The sequence below is a fragment of the Andrographis paniculata genome, unplaced genomic scaffold (genome assembly GCF_009805555.1).
Source record: "Andrographis paniculata isolate CXL003 unplaced genomic scaffold, ASM980555v1 Contig51END, whole genome shotgun sequence".
Lineage (NCBI taxonomy): Eukaryota > Viridiplantae > Streptophyta > Magnoliopsida > Lamiales > Acanthaceae > Andrographis > Andrographis paniculata.
Genome location: NW_026137586.1, coordinates 933754 through 954899, shown reverse-complemented (window position 1 = coordinate 954899; position 21146 = coordinate 933754). Strand labels below are relative to the sequence as shown.

The 21146-nt window shown below is 33.5% G+C and overlaps 3 protein-coding genes across 5 annotated transcripts; all 3 read right to left on the bottom strand.

Annotated features, from left to right (window-relative positions):
* Nucleotides 1-582: 582 nt before the first annotated feature.
* On the bottom strand, nt 583-11733 carry LOC127253614 (aspartic proteinase 36-like). Of its 3 annotated transcripts, none has more exons than XM_051278270.1 (10): nt 11165-11733; nt 10399-10528; nt 10050-10297; nt 9711-9938; nt 8853-9015; nt 8633-8706; nt 8460-8556; nt 8285-8351; nt 4693-4764; nt 583-828 (listed from the first exon to the last, which is right to left on the bottom strand). In XM_051278270.1, the coding sequence occupies exons 1-10, from the start codon at nt 11395-11397 to the stop codon at nt 629-631; spliced, it is 1512 nt and encodes a 503-aa protein (XP_051134227.1). In that variant the 5' UTR covers nt 11398-11733; the 3' UTR covers nt 583-628. The 3 variants fall into 3 exon arrangements, with proteins under 3 accessions (XP_051134227.1, XP_051134228.1, XP_051134229.1); XM_051278271.1 differs by having other exon boundaries at nt 583-801; nt 11165-11728; XM_051278272.1 differs by lacking the exons at nt 583-828; nt 4693-4764 and adding an exon at nt 6498-7203.
* A 1767-nt stretch (nt 11734-13500) lies between these two features.
* On the bottom strand, nt 13501-15824 carry LOC127253881 (ubiquitin-like protein 5). Its single transcript, XM_051278678.1, has 2 exons — nt 15532-15824; nt 13501-13738 (listed from the first exon to the last, which is right to left on the bottom strand). Exon 1 carries the CDS (start codon nt 15766-15768, stop codon nt 15547-15549), a length of 222 nt encoding a protein of 73 aa, XP_051134635.1. The 5' UTR covers nt 15769-15824; the 3' UTR covers nt 13501-13738; nt 15532-15546.
* A 2495-nt stretch (nt 15825-18319) lies between these two features.
* Nucleotides 18320-19211, bottom strand: LOC127253906 (uncharacterized). Its single transcript, XM_051278711.1, has one exon. The coding sequence runs from the start codon at nt 19056-19058 to the stop codon at nt 18573-18575; it is 486 nt and encodes a 161-aa protein (XP_051134668.1). The 5' UTR covers nt 19059-19211; the 3' UTR covers nt 18320-18572.
* Between the last annotated feature and the right edge of the window lie 1935 nt (nt 19212-21146).

Below are 21146 nucleotides of genomic sequence, written 5' to 3'. Positions count from 1 at the left end.
TTCGAGCAAAAAAATTTCTTTTAAAAAAAAAGAATACTCTTTTCGATTGAATCCATTGTACAGCTACTTGAAACAAGAAACAAATCCCAGCAAGGAATTTAAATTAAAACATAGCATTCCCCTTCACTTATTCAAACCAAAAAAATTAGGATATAACATTCACTCATAGTTCATCGTCACAATTTTAGCTGCAAAAAGTTCATTGTCTTAAAGCAATAGGAATCGAAGTTCCATTTAAAGACATCTATGGACAATTGGAAAGTCGAATGTCCAAAAGATAAGAACATATATATGAGTATGCATAACTTATCAATGCAGCTATTTGAAACACCAATGTACGTATCGAATTCATTACAAGGTTTCATTATAATGCAATTCGGCCAAATATATAACATCAATCTATACCGGAAAATCACATTTCCTGTTCAAAGTCGTGGTTAACAAATACAGTAAATACCCAACATTCAACGCTACGTATTCATTCTAAAGTAAATCTATAGTCGACGCATAAAAGCTTTAGACCAAGAAGCAAGAATAACTTTAAATTATACAAATTAGACGACAACCAAACCACTAAAAGAATAAGCAAAAAGAATAGAAATCTACAATATCAAAGGAAGGCCAGTCGTTACAAGAATGGAAGGATGCGAAAGAATGTGATATGCAGTAAAAAGGCTGTGACGGCACCTGGCATTATAAGCTTGTAAAGTTCATAATCTGCATTATTGTCAACTAGTCCGGCATTGAAGTACTCAGTCTTGCCCGTATTAGTTGTGGTCGAGACATTCACTGATAAGGAACCTGCAATGAGAAGCAACGATGTGTAATCTGAAAATGAAATGATGATCATTTGTTATTAGCCAGTATGATTCCTCTAGTACTGAATTTCTTACAAGGAGTTTTAATTCTAATTGCTAACATAATATTATGCAATCGGTATCTAACAACTACTCTTGTTCATAGATAAATCATAAAAAGATATCAAACATTGAATGTCATACATTCCACATGTATTATGAGTAATATGAGATACTTTCATTCAAAAAGCACTGTAAATTTAGGGATGAATGATAGTCGGAAACATGGACTTTGAACTTTTTACTATTTTAATGTAGTGACTTGAAAATTCTAATATATATATATATATATATAGATGAGGATTTTGGAGGCTATGAATAACTAATCCTCATTATTCTACAAGTCTGTTGGTCCTATACTCCTATTTACAATGTATCAGTGCCAAAATACTAGCGCTCTGTTTTCCCAACACTATTTTTCAATTGCGATTCTCAAAAACTTAATAATATAAAATACTCCCTCCGTCCGCCTCACCGTCCGCCTCGAAGGGTCACAGGGTCACATTTACATTTTGCGTCAATGTACTTATCATTAAAAATATCTTTATATTTGTATAATTTTTTTGTATTCTATTAGTATTATAAGACACTAACGGAAGTATTTTTTAAAATTTTTTCTTACTTTGTACTACGTTTTGATATAATAATTAATATTCAAAGATGAACACGCAAAAAGTAAATGGGACCCTTAGAGCCGGACGGAGGTAGTATAATATTTTTACATAAGTCAAAATACTCATTATAAAAGGTCAAAAAGTCAAATATTCAACCTAAAATAATATATTTTATATTTTTGACACAATTTTCCATATCACACTAAAAATCATTTCATCAAAAAACGTTGCGTAAGGGAGCCTAGGTTTTTCATGGTGATTCCAATTATGGTGTCGTTTCATTTTTAAATTGATTGGAACCTACCAAATTTTCTACCACTTCGTTCAATCGATCGCGTTTCTGTCTCCACTTCAGAGAACGAAAAACACATCCCCTACAGTGTCTTCAACTTAGATTAACATCAGAGGATTACAGAAAACTGTTTGAATGAGAACTACTCATTTGTGGTTCAAGAACATCGAATTGTTCTTCTAAAATTAGCAAGCCTATGATGTTCAATTACTACATCTCCTGCTCGGTTGTATGGACCCTGATATTTAACGCTTATTCTCTCATGTCAATACACGCAAGCAGGCTTGGAATTATGCCAAACTTCATTATTACAAGAACATGTTGTGTATGTGGGACATCTGTTGAACATGTTTTTCTGCTTTCCCATCTCTTCAGATGTCAAGGAAATGCAAAAATCCTTGGCAATGCAGATCTGCCATCATTGGTTGAAGGTATATTAGGTTTTGATAAGTCTGCACTCATAATGTGATGTAATTCACAAATTTGATGGACAATGTGGTCATGGTAGGGGGACAGGACTTCACTATACTCATTGCAATAAGGACATTCATGAGGAAAGGACATGCCACGACAAGTATTCTCACCTTTTGGATGGCTCACATCGGCTACTTCCTCATAACCATCAGCTCAACAACCACAACAGCCTATCACCCTTTCTTTGGAAGAATACACTTTTAAGTTTCCGGAATTTGTGTATCCTAAGCAAAAATAATCTTCTATCGTGTTAGTAGTCCATCAAAGTAACCCCAACTTGTTGCACGTCTATTTTTAACTACCCTTGGATATTAGGCTTATGTTTTCAAATCACTTTTGATACTATTTATCAACAAAAAAATTTCAAAATACATAACATCAAATACCTATCAAAATCTATTTTCGATACAAAACATTTACATCACATCAAATACCTATTGTTATTTAACATTTTACTGTTCCCAAAATACTTCTGGAATATATCTAAACACAACCTAAATTTTAGAAATACCAATTATGTTTCATATAAGGACTTGTTCACTCAAATCTCTCCTTTGCACCACTCTCATTATAATAACCTTACATTTCGGATGGATCCGCTGCTACCACTCAAGATGTTGGTAATTCTCCCCCTGCTGCTTCACTGACTCAACCAACATTGTTCATGCTAAATTTTCTTTCAATCCTTATGTTTTGTAAGTTAACCTGTCAACTAAGATTGATCTGTCCAATTTTTTGCTAGTAAAGTTCTTGATCTTTTTTTTTTTTTTTTTTTTTTTTTTGTGCTACAATTCACTCACAATTAATTCGATTGCTGCATTCATAAACTTTGTAGTCACAATGCTAGAGAATGCTTATCAGATAGAATCACCTTGACCAACATTGCATCCAGCATTAATCCTCTTGTCCTCTTGGTATCGGTGCAATATTTTTTCCCCTAAAAATGAAATTGAACATTTATCTTTCATTCAAAGCATCACATCTAAAACTCATTTTTCTTTCCTACAACACATCTAACATCTATTTTACATTCAAGAAAATCAAATCTCAAACACCCCAAAACATCCAAAACAATGAAATGTCTTTTCTTGGGTACTTCTATCTCCACAAATTCACCTCCTTGGGGAAAATTTCATCAACACTCAATTCTGATAACTTACCCAATTCTTAGTTTGTGCTCACACTCTACCTCTAGTGTCCCCCGCATTTATCCTAGTCCTAACGTTGATCTATCTATTATCTCATCATAATTCTCAAGTTTAGTCTCATAGGGCTTGTCTTCAATGTCCTCATCTCAAATAGGAAATGAACTTGGTTTGTTCATTGCTACTAGCAAGGCTGCAGGTCATGCACCTCTCATCCTATTTCAAATCTTGCCTCTTATGATCGACTACATGTGTGTCCTTTGACTTCCTTTTCCTATATTCCCAACATGGTCTTAGAAGCTTTGGATCACCTCGGTGTTACGTTATGGAAAGAATGTCTATTATAAAAGCCAATGATAATTGATATCTCGTATCTCCTCTGCCTGATCATCTGATTATCAGATGTTGCTGTATAGTTACTGTAAAATTTAATCATCATGGCACACTTGATCATTTGAAGGCTTGAGTTGTAGCTAAAAGTTAAACAAGTCTACGTAATGAATTATATCAAAACCTTTTCTTCTGTTGTAAAAATGACTTCCAGTTATCTGTTTATTGCTTAGTAGCAATTCACAACTTGTATCTTCCTCAGCTTAAAACAAAAATAACTTTTCGTTACAGTGAATAAACAGGAGACTATCTATACAAGACATTAAGCTTGAAAATTCTGTGAAGGACTCAAATATTTGTTGAAAAATCAAATTATCTAATTTCTCAAATCAAATTGAGGTTCGTGATAAAGTCATATAGGACACAATCATATTCAACTTCAAGTGCATGCAGATGCAAATTGGTCAGGAACTTATGGTCGAAGCCAACTTCAGGTTATAGCATATATCTTAGAGCAAGAAACAAATTATGGTGATATGTTCTAAGGCAGAATCTAAGTATGGAACCATTGAAGAATCTTCTTAGAGAAGTTGATCTTCAGCGCTCATCTCTCATTGAAGTAAATAATGCTTATATAATGCTTACAATCAAGTCTTTCATGAAGTAAATACATCAAAGAGAATTATCAATTTGTGAGTAAGAAGCGAAAGTGTGAAAAGAGAATGGTAAAATATGTTTATGAGAGCCAAGTGTTTACGTTTAGTTGGTTTCATGAAAAAGAAAAAAAAATATTTTTGATTTTTGAATAGTTGGTTGATGCGATATAAATAGATGTTGATGTGATGTTGTGAATGTAAATAGATTTGTAGTATAATATAAAATAAAAAAAAAAGTAATAGGTAAGGAGTTTTCTTATTGTAACCTTAGCATTCCTATTTCTCAACAAAAATTTGCATTATATTCACCAAATTGATACTTACAGTCATAATTCACCCATCCAATCCTTTGCGCACCCAAATCATATACCACAATCTTATCTTTCAGAACAAGGTCTGCAAAAGCAATGAAAACGAAAATGTATTACAACACAAAATATAATTAACATAACTGAGCAGCCAGAACAAAAAGAGAAACCATTACCAACACATTCAAGATGTAAGAAAAGCATCACCCACTTCCATGTGGAAGAAAAAACAGTTTATCTTAGTAATTCTAAATTTTCAATTTATCTTAGTGAAGGAGGATATTGGTTCTAGAGAATGGGAATGTCCAAACAAACCTGTTGTGCCCAAAAATGTAAATTAGAGGAAAAGCCCAAAGAGAAGAAGAGATTCCTTGTTATACCAACCATACCAGGTAACCAATCCATCTTCTCTTCAATTTCAATATGGCCATATCTCTATCCTTTCGTAAGATAGGGATACGGCGAGCATTTCCACAAGTATGTCGTCATTAGGGGGTTGAATTTTCTGTTGGTTTTGCCCATCAGTCCAGCCAACCCGCTTGGGGGCAGGATAGGCTGTTGAGCAAGAGGCGGATTTTTACAAGTACGGGGGAAACACAACCTCATCGGTTCTGCGAGGACTAGCAGGGAGTTCGAATTCTTGGAATCAGCCACCCTATGCATTGCCACCACATGCATCCGGGAACATCAGCCCAAATTCCCCCCAATGGATTCAGATGAAGAGGCTGATTCCAACCATTCGGTTTACCGGAGCACCACCAGTTGCCACCCAGGAAGTGCCACGACAGAAGCCGCCCATGAGAAGGCCAGTCCAGCAAAACCTGCCGCCTCCGGCGGAGGACAGGCGTTTCAAGGCCTTCAATCCATCTGGGAGGAACACCCAATTGCAGATCCACTTCAGCAAATTCTACCGAACCCGGTGCAATAGGAGAATATCCAACGAAATCTGCTAGTGGATCTAGAAGCCTTGGAAGAAGTAGTGTGAAGAGTATGGTGATCCTTTGCGGATGCCAGCCAGGCCGCAATATCAGTGGCCATTCCCTGATCGAGTTGTTGAGTAAACTCCGCTACCAATGAATGCCCGCATGCCGGATATTTCTCTATTTTTATAGGAGTACTCCAAATCCATCATTAAGCATGTAAGCCGATTTACAGCTCAATGCAACGAAGATTTTGGCAACAATGAAAAGTTCAAGCTATAGCTATTTTCCTTGTCACTAACGGGACCGGCATTTAATTGATACGCTTCCTTACGTCCCAACTCGTTGCACAATTGGGTGGAGTTAGAACGCACATTCCTTGAGCGGTTCTACAGTCCCTTTGGGCCGCCTTCCTCGTAGAAGCCGCTTGGTTGACACCAAAGGCCGAATTCTATGGTAGAGAATGCTCCGGTGGTGATCTCACTTTCGAAAGAGAGTTTCTTCTCAAAGGGAGCTTCCTCTACTCTAGGGTCACTCCACTGCTGCCAGAGATGACAGTTATAGACTTCACCGGCTTGCGGCAGAAGTCGGATAAATTAGTGGAGCAGTTCTTAGATCGATTCCGATGGGCGGAAGGTAGATGTCAGTTCCGCATCCCTGATAATTAGGTGGTCAATATTGTCATTGATAATACGCATTCAACTCTCCCTGAGAAGCTAACCTTACAAAAGTAGCTAAGTAGCTAACATCTAGGCAATTAAAGCGGAGCAAATTCTCAAAGATACATAGGCTATCCGGAATCAGAGATACAGTGTGGGTACCCAGACCTAGAAGACCAATAAGGAAACTTGCCTAGCGGAAATCATACATGGGAAGTCCTACATTCGTCCAGTTTTACAGAAGTCTCGGTCCACAGCAGCACTACTCGTTTGACATCACCAAAATTGAGTAAATCTTCGAATACTTGTTGCGGGGCAATCAGATCAGGCTGAAGGGATGACAAAAATTTCCACCATATGAGAAATTAGAGGGCAAGACGTTCTACAAATGGAATGATATTTACGCCCATCAAGTCGGAAATTGCATAGTTTTCCGCAATGTTGTGTAGCGAACTATCAAAGAAGGGCGACTCAAATTGGCAGATAAGCTAGATATGAAAATTGATATTGATCCATTCTCGGCCCAGTCAACGTAGTGGGTGGTTCGCCCAAACAAACCTGGTCTCAGTGTGCCAAAACCGTGAAGGAAAAGATGGAAATCACCAAGGCACCCTCAAATCTGACAGGAGTGGCGGCCCAAATGCACTTCAACAAAGGACACTATGCATCGCGGAGTCAGCAGAAAATCGTCGAGCATGACGTGATTCTAGACTGACCCCACAAGTCAACACGAGTCTTTTGCAACGCGCTTTGTCCTCACTCACGCGCACACTGAGAGACTTCCCAAGGGTCACCCATCATCAACTTACTCTAGAGTTCTTTCAACCTCGGATGGCCTGGCACCACCTCACACACAGGAGTCGGCCAAGCAATGGCTTAACTCCGGGGGTATCACATCCTCTTCCACTTTAGAATACAACGCCCACGTTGCACCCCAATGATTGTTAACTGCTAGGCCCATCAATAGTTCGGTCAACTTTGGGAAACTTTCCAAGGGATCACCCATCCTCAAATTACTTTAGAGTAAGCACGCTTAACTTTAGAATTCTTTCAGTAGGGCTCCCGAAAAAGAATGTACACATTGTTGACATGAATAGTCTATTCAATTCATTTAACCTATATTTAACCTTGGAGGTATCATAGTATCCTAGGGGACCTATATCCATTCTCTGACCAGTTTCATCAAGCCTTCTGGAGATTAAAAATATCTGAATTTTCGGATACAACAAAACCCAATCTCTAATGCTTAGTTTGAACATGCAGAAGAGAATTGGAAGGGAAAATGAAAAGAAAAGAAAAAAAAGAAATGTACATAAGATGTTTAGGAATTTAGAGAAACAAAAATAAAAAAATAAAATTACTTTTTCCTCGTACGAGAGTTCAAAAGAAATGGAAGAAAATATATATATAATTTTGCAAGTTATCGTGACTCAGTTTTTTATTTAAGTAAATGATGGGATCATTTCTTCATAATATAAGTTTCTACCCTTACCATCCATTCCTTCCAAACTAGTTGGAATTTACGTATTCAAAGAATTTAGAGCACCTTCATGCATTTATGTTACATTCTTTTAATTATTATTATCATTTTCCTTCAACTCTTGAATGGAGTAAGGTGTGTTCTTTTATCAAATTTTCCCATATTTCTATTATTTACCAATAAAAAATTTCCCAAAAGACATTAAATAAAACATCTATTTTTATTTTCTATATTATACTAAAATAGCATTTCACCTAAAATACTAACAAAAACCAAAACCTACAGAACACAAAAGGAACACACCATTTCTCTGTCTATTTTCCTCAATATCATGGTAAAGCCAAGATGATTAAATCTATCTTGAAGAAAAGTTTAAGCCTGCCCTAATTCCAAATTGAATAGGTTCAAACTGATACCTATTGGTATGATCAACTGTTAATGAAATTATCTCAATACATATATATGCATAAATTACTAATGTACACAGCACAAAGTATCAGTTAACTCATGTAAATGGTCTAAGTAAAAAGGATAAACTCGATTTCATACCTCCTAAAATTGTTATCTGTTGACCGTGAATTGTCTGAATACCAATGCACCATTCTGCAGTGCCACCCTATGCAAACCAACCATTGTATATAAGGATTCAGTAACTATATTGAAACTTGCATATTTCCCCAACAATAAGTGAGCTGAATAGGAAGAGGAAACTTAAAATACTTACAATGGAATTCTGCTGCAGAAGATAATCTTGAGGCCTTAATATCATCGATGCACCACCAGCAAAGTTTAAACTAACTGGAGGGAAAATTTCCGAGATACTGGAGAGGATGAATGATAAAATGAATAAGCCAGAAATATGAGAGGAATAAACAAAGATTGCATCCAAGTGAAAACCTTGAGGTAGTTAGATAGCATTGGTATCCCTTGGAGAGAATCGGGCGGGCATATTGGGACACAGATTGAGTAATCTGCAAAGCGAAAATGATGGTGTGAGTAAGGCACCCAAGTAAGTAACACGGATTTAAAAATAAATAAATGAGCGACTCCAAAAGAACATGCATGGTCCCCAGCAGGCACTCATGGAAAATTCGACACTTTTTTTGCCAAAACTTACTGCAGTGACAAAAGTATTATAGGCTTCTTCTGCAAGATATGCCAATGTTGTTCCAGAATCAATTATTGTTCCTCGGTTCTCTGAGGTAGAAAACACTGATGAATCGATGTTTAGTGTCTGCCCATTCACAGAAATACTTTGTAGGTTCACATTGTAGTGCATCCTACGAATTCAGAAACAGATGGAATTCATTAAGCTGGATCTACAAAATATTCAATGCACTGAAATAGAGTAACAGCATTTTCGAAAAATACACAAAGTGCATAACAAAATGCACATGAACCAAATGAAGGGAACATCCCAAAATTTAATTCCACAAGGAAATGAAAAGAAAAATTGACCTCTACAATGAGCATTTTCAAAGGCATCCTGAAACAAAGCAGCCAAGATTAACAAGCCACTTTATAAACAATACATCTCCATCCCAGAAAACACTAACTCGGAAAGGAAAACTATTAAGCTATAACCTTGAGTTTCAAGACACCCAAATCCTTAGTGAAAAATTACATCAAGTTATTGCTATGGGCCAAATTTTATCCTCACCAATGGAAAGAAATCCATAAAAAATCACTCCTAAAGTATAAAGAGCTTTCCTCCGTGAATACAACTAGACCAAAATGAATCTCGAGATACAATATTTCTTAGTCCGCAATATTAATAATGAAAAAACTTCCATTCTACCAAGAAAACCTCAACCAAGTCAAGACGGGATGATAAAAGAAGGAACACAACCGGCACGTCATTCAAACTAACTAAACCATAGCTTACATTCGTAAAGTGGCATCTAGAAGAAACATGTAAAACGCATAGAAAACTAAATTAACAAGCAACAAAAGCTGGAAAACGTAAAATACATACTGAGAAGGAACAAGTGGAGTGTAAACCATGTTAGGCTCCACTATGGCACCGAGCACCAAAATACCACCGCCACCATTTTCTCCTCTCAAGCAATGAGAAAAGGCATTTGGGGCGATCCCTTGGGAAGAAAGTTGTGAAATCACAGACAATCCCTGCTGTCCAAAACCTAGGATGCCGTCAACTGCTCTGTCCGGCTTGGTAAGGCCCCCGGACTGCGATGTGCTACAACTGTCCAAAAGATCAAAAAAAGAACACAGAGGATAGTTAAGAAAACTAATCAGATGAAGGTATAGAAATTCATGACCAACGATGTATTGAATACGAAAAAAAAGAACTTACCCAAATACAACATTCGCTGAAGAATTTGTTGTCAATGAATTCCCTACGACAGAATCAAAGTAAATGGTGTCGGATACGTAATATCCGGATGTCCCACTTCCATCACCATACTGGAATGTGTATCCACACTGATTTTGATCGTTACAACCAGAATCGGAAGATTGTGTTCCTAGGGAACATTTTTGGTCAGAACATGAAATAGCTGAGACTGTCTGTGAACTGGAAGGGTCAAAAAACTCCATATCTATCTGTCAAAAGAAGCAATTCAGTACTGCAAAAATCATCTAGAAAATGTCCAAATAGAAGACGAAAAGTAACTAGAAAGAAATTTGCAAGGATGATGTTATACTTGAAGTCCACTTGAAGTTGGGCAACCGTTGCAGGGATTACAACTGACCCATAAGACATCACTCCCGGTATCTATCTGCACGTAAAATTCTTTCGGTGGACTCCCCAATTTGACTCTTGTATAGTACAGCCTATAAAAATAAGATTTTACCACCTCAATAAATTTCAGGAAGTGAATACTAATTACAATCTACCTTTCAATCTTCGAAACCATTTCCAAAAATTATTTTCTCATTTCTTAAAAAACATAAGAAGCTCAACATCCAATCATTTCGTCGTTTTCAAATCCAATTTTACTCATAAGCAGCTTTCACCCAAAACTACAACCTCAATCTTATAACCAAAAGAAAAAAGAGATAAACCATACAATCATACTATTCTATAGTACTTTACATCAAATCGAACAAATTTAATTACTCATCACTAATCCAACCAACAAAAATAGACTTGATTCCACACACCCAAATCCTAATCTAAACAAAGGCATCCACAGAGTTACCAAATTAATTCAAAAGTAAAAAGAGATTCATTAAGAATAAGATACTTTTAAAAATCAAGATTTCTTTGCACCATTCTCTCCCACACAAAGGAACAAATTCTCTTGGGGGAATAACTCCATACCCATTATAGAATCAAGCTTTTTGACTTGAAAATTATTCATTCATTCAAATCCAGCCAGAAAAACAAATTAAAATCACCATACTTATGCATAATATCCTTGTAAAATCTCCATAAACAAATTTCAAAATAAAATCAGAAACATATACCCAACAAGAAAAGGATCGTATGTGCCTTTGACAGGGAAATCAACAACCCCCATAGGCTGTTGCTGCAATAACCTCCCGTGCCTGACTCGGTCGAGCTGCCCGAGTTGAGTCACTCCGAGCCCGGCCCGACTCGCCCGGTCCAGACTCAGTACCAAACTCTTCCCTTCTCCCCCAACCACCGCCAAAATTAGCGGCACCACCACCACCGCAACCCTCCACGGCGGCGCCACCATTTTCCGATGAAGAAAAGCTTCCCCTTTTCGTGTCCCTTCCCTTTCCTTTCCTCAGCAGCCGCTTTCCCCGTCGCCTGTATGCCTTTTTTTTTTCACTTTCCTTAAACACTAAGCAATTGTTACAACGGCTATTTACCAAAATCCCACGCAATTATTGCCACATACGTACAAAATACATACGTGTGTGGATACGGAGGCAGAAATTTCGTGCCGGAATTTAATGGAAAGAGATTGACGATGTTTTGTTCGATTTGAATGAGAATGTTTATCACATATAAAAATGAGGATTGGATTGAATTGGATTGCTGCTCTGCTTTGCTTTGTTCTCACAATGACGCGCACGTTAGCAGATGAATTGGATGCTTGGAATGATTGTACATTCTACATCAAAAGATATACCTTACTTTGACCAGTAAAGACTGCTGTGTTGGGCGGTCGGCACTCGTCTTTTACTTTTTCTCCGTTTAAGAAAAACAGAAAAGGGTTTTATTTTTATTTTTATTTTTAATTTTTTTTGGGTAAATATTTCAAACATAGGTATCAATTTTTTATTTGAAATTATTTTATATTATATTTAATTTTTACACTTGATGGTTTTTTATTTTTTTTATTTTTGTTATGGTATAATTTGATAGTTTTTTTTTATTTTATTTTTGTTATGGTATAATTTCAAGCAACCATTTCTTTTATAAAACATTTGCTTACATAATTTTTAATAGACATTGTTTAAAAAATATAATATATATATTTCTATAATACCCATTCTCTCTTTCCACATAATTTATCTTATTTCTTATTTTCTTTCGTTTTTAAGTAACTTGTCATTTTTTTTTAAATATAATTATCAAAATTTTAGATTTTATAATTTTTTTTAATTTTAATTAAACTATTTATTTATTTTAATTTAATTTATAATTTTTTATTAAATAATAATTTTTTTTATTAATATATTTTTTAATTACTTATTAATTTAAATTTTGAGCACTTCAAAAAAAAAAACCTAATGGCTCAATAATTTCGAGCCTTTTTCTTTGCCCTAAACAAAGTGGACACACCGACTTTCTTTTGATAAGTTTGAAAAATTTTTAATTTGAATTTGATGTGAAAATAATATTTGAATGAATATTTTATGAGAAAGAAAATATATTTTTTTTTTACATACATGTGTGTATATTTGCACGATTTTTGACAAATTTGCCATTAGATTAAAAGTAATAAATTAATGAAGGGTAAAAATATAAAATTTGTGTTTAAAAACGAAAATAGGACAATAGTTGTTGAACGTCCCAAATAGGAAAGTAGGACAGTCCCAAATAGGAAAGTAGGACATTAGTTTGTAGACGGAATATGTATTTAAGTATTATGTGTTAATTAGATTAATTTCTACTATTCATCCAATTTTTTTTTCCCAAAAAACATCAAATCAAACACCTATTTTTCATTTTATTATACTAAAAATTAATTTTACATTCAAAACATCACATAAACGTCTATATCACATCATACAATTATTCAAATTCAAAATTTTAACCACCAAACAAACAAGGCACTTTCGCGGTAGTGCCTCCCTAACTTAAAATATTTTAAAATTAATGTTTATTTAGGGTTTCTTTAGTTTCGATCCAATTTGGGATGTTATTTAATTAATTACTGTAATATATACATATATATAAATATATTTAATTAAAATAATTTTATATTTGACTGAATACGTTTGGATTTCAATTCGTAGAAGATAAAAATATATATACTAGGAATAAAAATAGAAAAATTTTAATATATAAATATAGTATTTATTTATTAGAGATAAAATTAAAAGATTCCAAAGTATATTCTATTTCTAAATGTTTGTTAGCCAGCTGAACATTGATAATTTCAAAAGTTTCTTAAACACTATTCATTAGTCCCATAAAGAATACTATTTGGTCGGTTACATATAATTCGCCTAATGCACTGCCTTAATTAATTTGCAAACTATTAAATTCGATCATAGATTTACTCATAGCGCACACACGAGTATAATAAGCCATCGGTAATTTAATCATAGACAGCACATATTCGCTTTGAGGTATAAAGCTATGCTTTATAAAGACGCTCAAGAAATTTCATCGAAACGCCATGCTTATGCAAACATCAGGTAACGTGCAATGTCCGCATCACAATTAAGATAAGACCCATACATACGAGACATAGTTTCACTGATTGTGCGATGAGTAAAGAAAAGCTGTCTTACAGTTCAGTTCACAAACCTCCACATAGTTTCACAGAGACGAATGGACTTATATATAGGTATTGACACATAAGTATTTCCAGCATTCCCTCCCGTGCATCCTCGATCAACCTACACGTAGCAGTTGAAAAAAATAAAATAAGTTTATTTAAAAACCGAGAGGGTCCTTAAGGGAGCAAGCTGATTCCAAGTAGTGGGCACACATTGACATACAATGTCGAATAAGTTATAACATGAACATGTAGTGCAAGTTTATTAGAGAAGACCTAAGAAAGTGCCGAAAACTATAATGGTCAACAAAAACTGTGCTTGTTTCACCATTTTAGTTTGTACACCAAAAAGTGTGCTCATATCATAACACAAATTTTACATTTTTACCCTTCATTCATTTATTACTTTTTATCTCTACTATATACAATTAAGGGCAAATTTGTCAATTCATAACAAAAAGACAATCACCTAAAAAACCGTGCAAATACTTTAGGACATAGAAATTGAACAGAAGGAGTATTTAGTAAAAAAAAAAAAATCAATCTTTTTTAAATTTCTACCCACCGAGAGACCCCACATATTTCTTACCCTCAGTCTGTTTTAATCCAAAAGTTACATTACTACCGACAATAAACTTCCAATTTTACCCCTAAGAAATATAAAAACAGCATTGAAGTAATATTTCTCTCATCACCATGCCCATAAGCTTTTATCACACTTTTTGTGGACGGAGGAAGTAATAAATTGATCAAAACAAACAAACTTACTTCTCACTAATGCAATAGTGATCATATATATTGCCTCTCAATGTAATACTGCAGATCCCAACCCTAAACCAAAAATTTGTGTTTCTTCGATTAAGGAGGTCCCATGAATCTTATCTAGGGTTTCATGACGGCAATACGGAATAGAAGAAACTAGTCACCCTATCATTTACACGTATAATTTTTTATGAGTATTGTGCTTTGATATGGCGATGTGTAACAACATGTGCAAGGATCCATTACGCGTTCGCATTGCACCAAATCATTCGCCATTACATTTTTTTGCATAAAGGTTTTTAATTCCTATAATAGTTTTGCATTATTCTTGACAAAAAGAACTATCAATTGTGGATTCTAACCCATCCTAGTTTTTCTTGAAAGCTCTCCATCAGCAATAATAAAGCCTTAGAGATAGTTGAGGCTTTAAATAGAAGAGGTTCCAAAGCTGAACCCTTCTCCATAATTCACCATTCCACATCATTCGCCATTATCAACCATGTAATTACATTTTTTTGTATAAAGATTTTTTATTCCTATAATAGTTTTTGTATTATTCGAAACAAAAAGAACTATCGGCTGCGGATTCTAACCGGTCCTAGTATAGTTGAGTTATTGAAAGGTCTAAATCAACAATAATACAGCCTTAGAAATAGTCTAAGGGTAGAATACAAGAGATTCCAAAGCCGAACTCTGTCCTAAATTTCACCATTCCTTTTCTCCTCCATAACTATTGCAACCAAATATTTAAATCACCATCACAGACTGCGGCTCATAACCCTAATATATAGTTCATAGCTAGATGACAATGGATAATCATAAATCACATTAAATCTATTTATACTGTAAATAAAACTTCAACTAAAAAAAAGAAAAACTAAGTCCAATCGGTAACTATTGAGAACAAAAACCAAACGAATATTCGTCCAAATTCATTTTAAAAATAATTAAAAAAAAAAAAAAAAGAAAAAAGAAAAACCACTATTTAATTGCAGAAACGAAAACCTCAATCGAGTCGTCTTCAACAAACGTAGCTCTAAATTTAACAGATAAAGGAACAATCAAAGACCGTTCGCGCAGATAAAACAGAAAATCGAACAACGGTGAAAGACAAGCACGGGATAGAGAGCGAAAAGGCGTTAGAAGCTTCACCTCGACGATGAGGAATTAGTTGTAATAGAGCTCGAGGCCCATTCCGTCGTGGATCTCGTAGTCCTTGAGGGTGATGTGGTCCTTGTAGATGTTGTACCACTTCTGGATCCTGATCTTGTCAGCACGAGTGCCCGTCTGCGCGGCGACGAGCTTCTTCAGGTCTCCGATGGTGTCGTCGTCGTTGCATTTGACGCGCACCTTCTTCCCAAGACGATCGTTCAGCACTACCTCGATCATTTTCCACAGCAACGGCGCAAACCCTAGAAAGAATCAAAATCCCCAATTCTATCAATTTTCCCCAATTTATAGAAACGGAATTTGTAATCCCAATTAAAATATATTTAAAATATGATTTTTATTATTTTTTTTTATTTAAATTTTGGTATTAAAGGTAAACGCACTTTCTGGCCGGCTAGTGGGCCGGACAGGCCCAGGCCTGGATCAATCAGCCTATCTGCGTCCGATCCATTGGAGCTTTGGTAATTTTCTAATTTTTAAATATTTCTATAATATTTTATATTAAATATATAAAAATATACTAGTAGTATTTTTTATTTTAAAAAATAAAATAATTTTTTTTATGATAAATTGCATAATAACTCCTATACTTTAATATATATATACAAAATATTTCGTATTTTATTCATGTTGTATAAAATAAAATATGTATAAAAATACTTTTTTTTGTCCGAAATTGATATAAATATAAAAATATTTTGTATGTTTGTTTGCGTTTTGATTTGAAAAGAAAATTATATAAAATATAAAAAATTATGTAAGTAATATAAAAATAATAAATACGTGCAAGATGTGTTGATTTGCTTCGAGTAAAAAAGCACATCAAAATGACTATTTCTTATTTTAAAAATTACAATAGAGGATATACAATGTGTTATTTGAGTTTTTATCTAAATAATAAATTAATGTAATATTTTATTAAAAAAATGGAGTATATATTTTATTAAGGATATGTTTTTTTGGCATCAAAATCGCAGATTTTTACTATTTGAATTATGTATTTTTAAAAAAAAAAATTACAATTTTTCATCTTACAAAATATTTCATCATATATTATTTTAATATCAAATTCAAACTTTTTTTTTTTTTTTTGCAAACCTATCAAAAGAAACATACACTAAAAATTGTACAAAATAAATAATAATACTTTCTCCGTCCCATAACAAAGTATCTATTTTTCCATTTTAGTCTGTCTCGTAACAAAGTATTCATTTTCTCTTTTTGTAACTGTACTATCTACCTAACATTACAAATATCCTTACAACTTACAATATATTACACAAATATCATTACCTTTATATCACACATACTAATAAGGTTATTTTAGTAATTTCTACTTTATTCTTACTATATCCCAATATAATATTAATATTTCTAAAACTACCTACAAAAAGTAATTAGATACTTATTTCTGGACGGAAGAAGTAATAATTTAAAATTCAAATCACAATTAAACAATTTTTTATTTATTTATTTTTTTTAATGTCCGAAACATATTTTCGGGTGGTGGCCATTTTTCCAATTATAATTATATTGTTAATCAATCAATAGAAATTTGATTTAGGTCAAGTGTAGGGACCACATGATAATTTAAATTTATGTGAGTTGAATGAAATGAATGGTTCCAATTAATTTCTCCTTAATCTAAAGTAAACGTGTCACTTAAGTTTTAGGCAACTGACACTTCTAAAATTTTTATACTAATAATTAATTTAAATTGATTTTTTTAGTAGATTAAAAAATAATATTTTTTTCGTCTCTTGACAATCTATTTCTTTTTCTATTTTGGTCTATTTCATAACAAAATATTAACTTTTTTTTTTTTTTAGTAATTGTGATATTTACTTAACATTATAAATATCCTTCAAATTTACAATATATTATACAAATATAATTACCTTTGTATCATACAATACTAATAGGATTAATTTATTTTTTACCTTTATTTTTATATTATCCCAATATAATACTAATATTTTTTAAAATTTTGTGAAAAAAACAAATAAATATATAGATATGGGACGAATGAAATAATATTTTTATTACTTAGTGAAACTATATAAAAGTTTTTAATATTTTTTTCGTACAAAATAATTGTATGTTTAATAATATATTTATAATTTAAATAAAAATTAAATATATTTTTTTACTTGTGTATAATTATTTTTTTAAATAAAAAAGGAATATTTGACGTGGGACAGACTATTTTTTTAAAAATTACATATTTTAATTCTATTTTATATTTTTAATTATTGTTTCAAATTTAATTTATAAAATTTTCTTTTTTTAAAGAAAAAAGATAAAATAGAAAAAAACTATCAAAATTAAATTGCTATCTTCGTCAATAGTCAATCTATCCATTTACCATTTTAGCATCGTAGTACAAATTAAGAAAAAAAAAATTAAAAATACTTTTATTGATGACTTATAATATTATTGTAATAATATTTGTAAAAAAAATTATACAAATATAAAAATATTTTTAATATTAAAAATAATAATGCCAACGGAGGTAGTATTAAAAATGCCGACAAAAAGAAAATTAGGAAACAAAATAGAAGTAGACTTTAATTACCATAGAAACCAATACCAAAAAAAACAACACTAAATCCACAAAACCATTGCCATTGTCAAATAAAAATACATTCTTTATTCTTACAAAATATATATATATATATATAAAAATCAATATAACTCAATAGAATTTTCAAGTAGTAGCAACAGAAATGTCAAGAAAATTCCACATCATCTGCAAAAATTCAATCCAATCTCATGAAATGATTTCTTCATTATTGCTCCAATTCGATCGATCACAACACTACACACAAAATTCAAAAAACTGAGGCTTTTGTTCTTCCTGCACTACACTAATTAATTAAACTACAGTACCCCCAAATTATCACCATACCATTCATATTCATAACCAAAAAGATGCTTAATTAGGTCAAAACAGCAGAAATTCGAAATCACAACCTGAAGCCGAAGGAGAAACTCAAATCGATTCACCAAAATCAATCAATCAATCAATCCTCAAATCCAGTTTTCTGCCAAATCGCGTTTCTAACTCTACTCAGATCCCTACCTTTCAGAGTCCTACCGATTCCTTCGTGCACCGACGCCGACGCGATCCGCGTCGCCGCCATCTGCCTCGCCAGGAACTCGTGCGGCGGAATCCGATTCCCAACCACCGCCAAATCCTCCTCCTCCTCCTCCTCCTCCTCCTCGTACCAACCGCCGTGGCGATTCTCTCGGTACTCGTTCTTCAGTATTTTCGACCAGTCAGGTACGTTCACCGGTAGCGAAGAAGGAGCGGCGCGTACTCCTCTCGCCGACGCCTTCCTGGAGACTCTGGAGCTCGATTTGCGCACTTCCGGCGACTGCGCGACGGCGGTGGAGTTCCAAACCTCCGATTCGTCGAGCTCGAAGATCATCGACTCGTTTAGCAAGGACTGCTCCGTCGGAAGGAATCTGTTGCTCGTTCGAGCGTAGTAGCTCTTCGACGCCGCCATAACCACGATCGTTGCAGCGATTTCTACTCAGATGCTCCGCTGGATCGCCGTTCTCCTGCGCGAATTTATTTGTCGGTTTGTTGGGAAACGAAGAAGTTATGAGCGAAAGCTGAAGAATTTGTTGGTTTATTTTTGTTCTTATAAAGAGGTTTTTGGATCTGCTTTTTATAAAGTCACTTGCAGGCAATGGATAAGGTCTGGCTCTTTCGAATTCCACAGCTCCCAGGACCTCAAACTCCACATCAATCTGAACCGTCCATATTTCCAGTCCCCACTCTTACAACGGCACAGATCTATCACGCGTAAAGATCCAAGAAAACCCCTCGAGAGTCACCATAAACGTTAGCTGTATTGCTGTAATCCGCCCCTCTTATTTACTTTGTGAAATTACCATTTTACCCTTCCGGGAAATCCCAAAAGAAATCCCAAAACTCCAATTTCGTTTCTGGGTGCGTTTGTTCGAGAGAATCTTCCAAAATTTTATTATTTATCAAATTTTTTATTTTAAAAATATCAAATAAAAAATTTATTTTTAATATTATTTTTATTCGATTTTAAATGTCTCTGAATTAATTTTTAAATATTAATTATTATATCAAAATATAAATATAAATATAAATTATAAAAAAATTAAAAAAATACTTTAATTAATATTTTATAATACTAATACAAGAACATTCATACAAAAAAAATTATACAAATATAATAATATTTTTTATGCTAATTATAACAACTCAAAATGTAAATGTGATCCGCGAATGTAGAAAATAATACTCTCTCTGTGTCAAAATTTTAGGTACCGTGAAATTAATAAGTAATTAAAAAATATATTAATGAAAATAATTAAAATTTAATAATATAATTATTATAAATTAAAATTAAGATAAATAAATAATATGATTTAAATAAAAAAATTATAAATTATAAAATATGATTAAAGTATATAATTATATTTTTTAAAAATAAAATAACAAATTTTGTGAGTCCATGAAAATAAAAGTAATGAACAAATTAAGTGAGATGAAAAAAATATTAAAAATTAATTTTATATTCAAAATATTATATCAATATTTATTTATATCATATCATATTATTATTCTAATTTAAAATTTTTATTATTTAAATTCAAAGTCCGAATCCTTAATCCCACACAAACACAACCCCGTGTATTTCAGTAATGATCTCAATAAAGTAACTGTAACCACAAACTTCGAGATCAATGGACCCGCCAATCATGTCACGACACGTGTCGGACGAGTGGTGAGCGTAATATCACGAGGAAGAGTGACTGACTAGCGACAAGCGAGAGACCTCGGAGGGGTAATTACGTAAATTCACAGCTTGTCTCTTTACCAGAGGCATTAAAAATTTTGGTGTGGGATGCAATTCACCTGTACAGGTCCACAGTTGCGCCACCCAAGGAAAGGCGACGCGTGGCGGATAGCTAATCAGGAGATGCCACCTGGATGGGAGCATGGTAGCACGTGAAGTGGCCCCGCCTAGGGTGGTGGCGGAACGGATCTCTGCCAGCTGGCGTCACTGCTGATCCAACGGTCAGATATCTATCGATCGTATTTATTGTTTGTTTCCTTACTTTGTCGTTTTCCTGAAAATAACAATAATAAATGATTAAATAAATAGTATGAAAATGGGAATAAATGTAATTGGGTGATTGGTGTGAGTGAAGATTGGGAAGACAATCACGCTTTTCGTTTACCAAGTAAACACGAAAGTCGTGTTTGGTTGTGCTTGTAACACATATGAAAACGTCAATCATTGTACACAATTTTTTTATTTTTATAATTTAATATTCAGTCCTTTCCAAACGAATACTCCCTCCCTCCAAGCTAAAAGTAGCGCAGAAATTAAGAAATAATAGTATTTTAATTATAGTGGGTAGGTAAAAATAGTAAAATAATATTTTTGCCCTTACTTTTTTGGTATAAAAGTAATTATGTGATGTAAAGTAGGGGTCTTTGTAGAAAAAATAGGATATTTAATAAAATAATTACTTTATACTTTGTAATTGGACGGATGGAGTATATTTTTGCATTTATATAATAGATTAAAAATTATAATAATTTATTT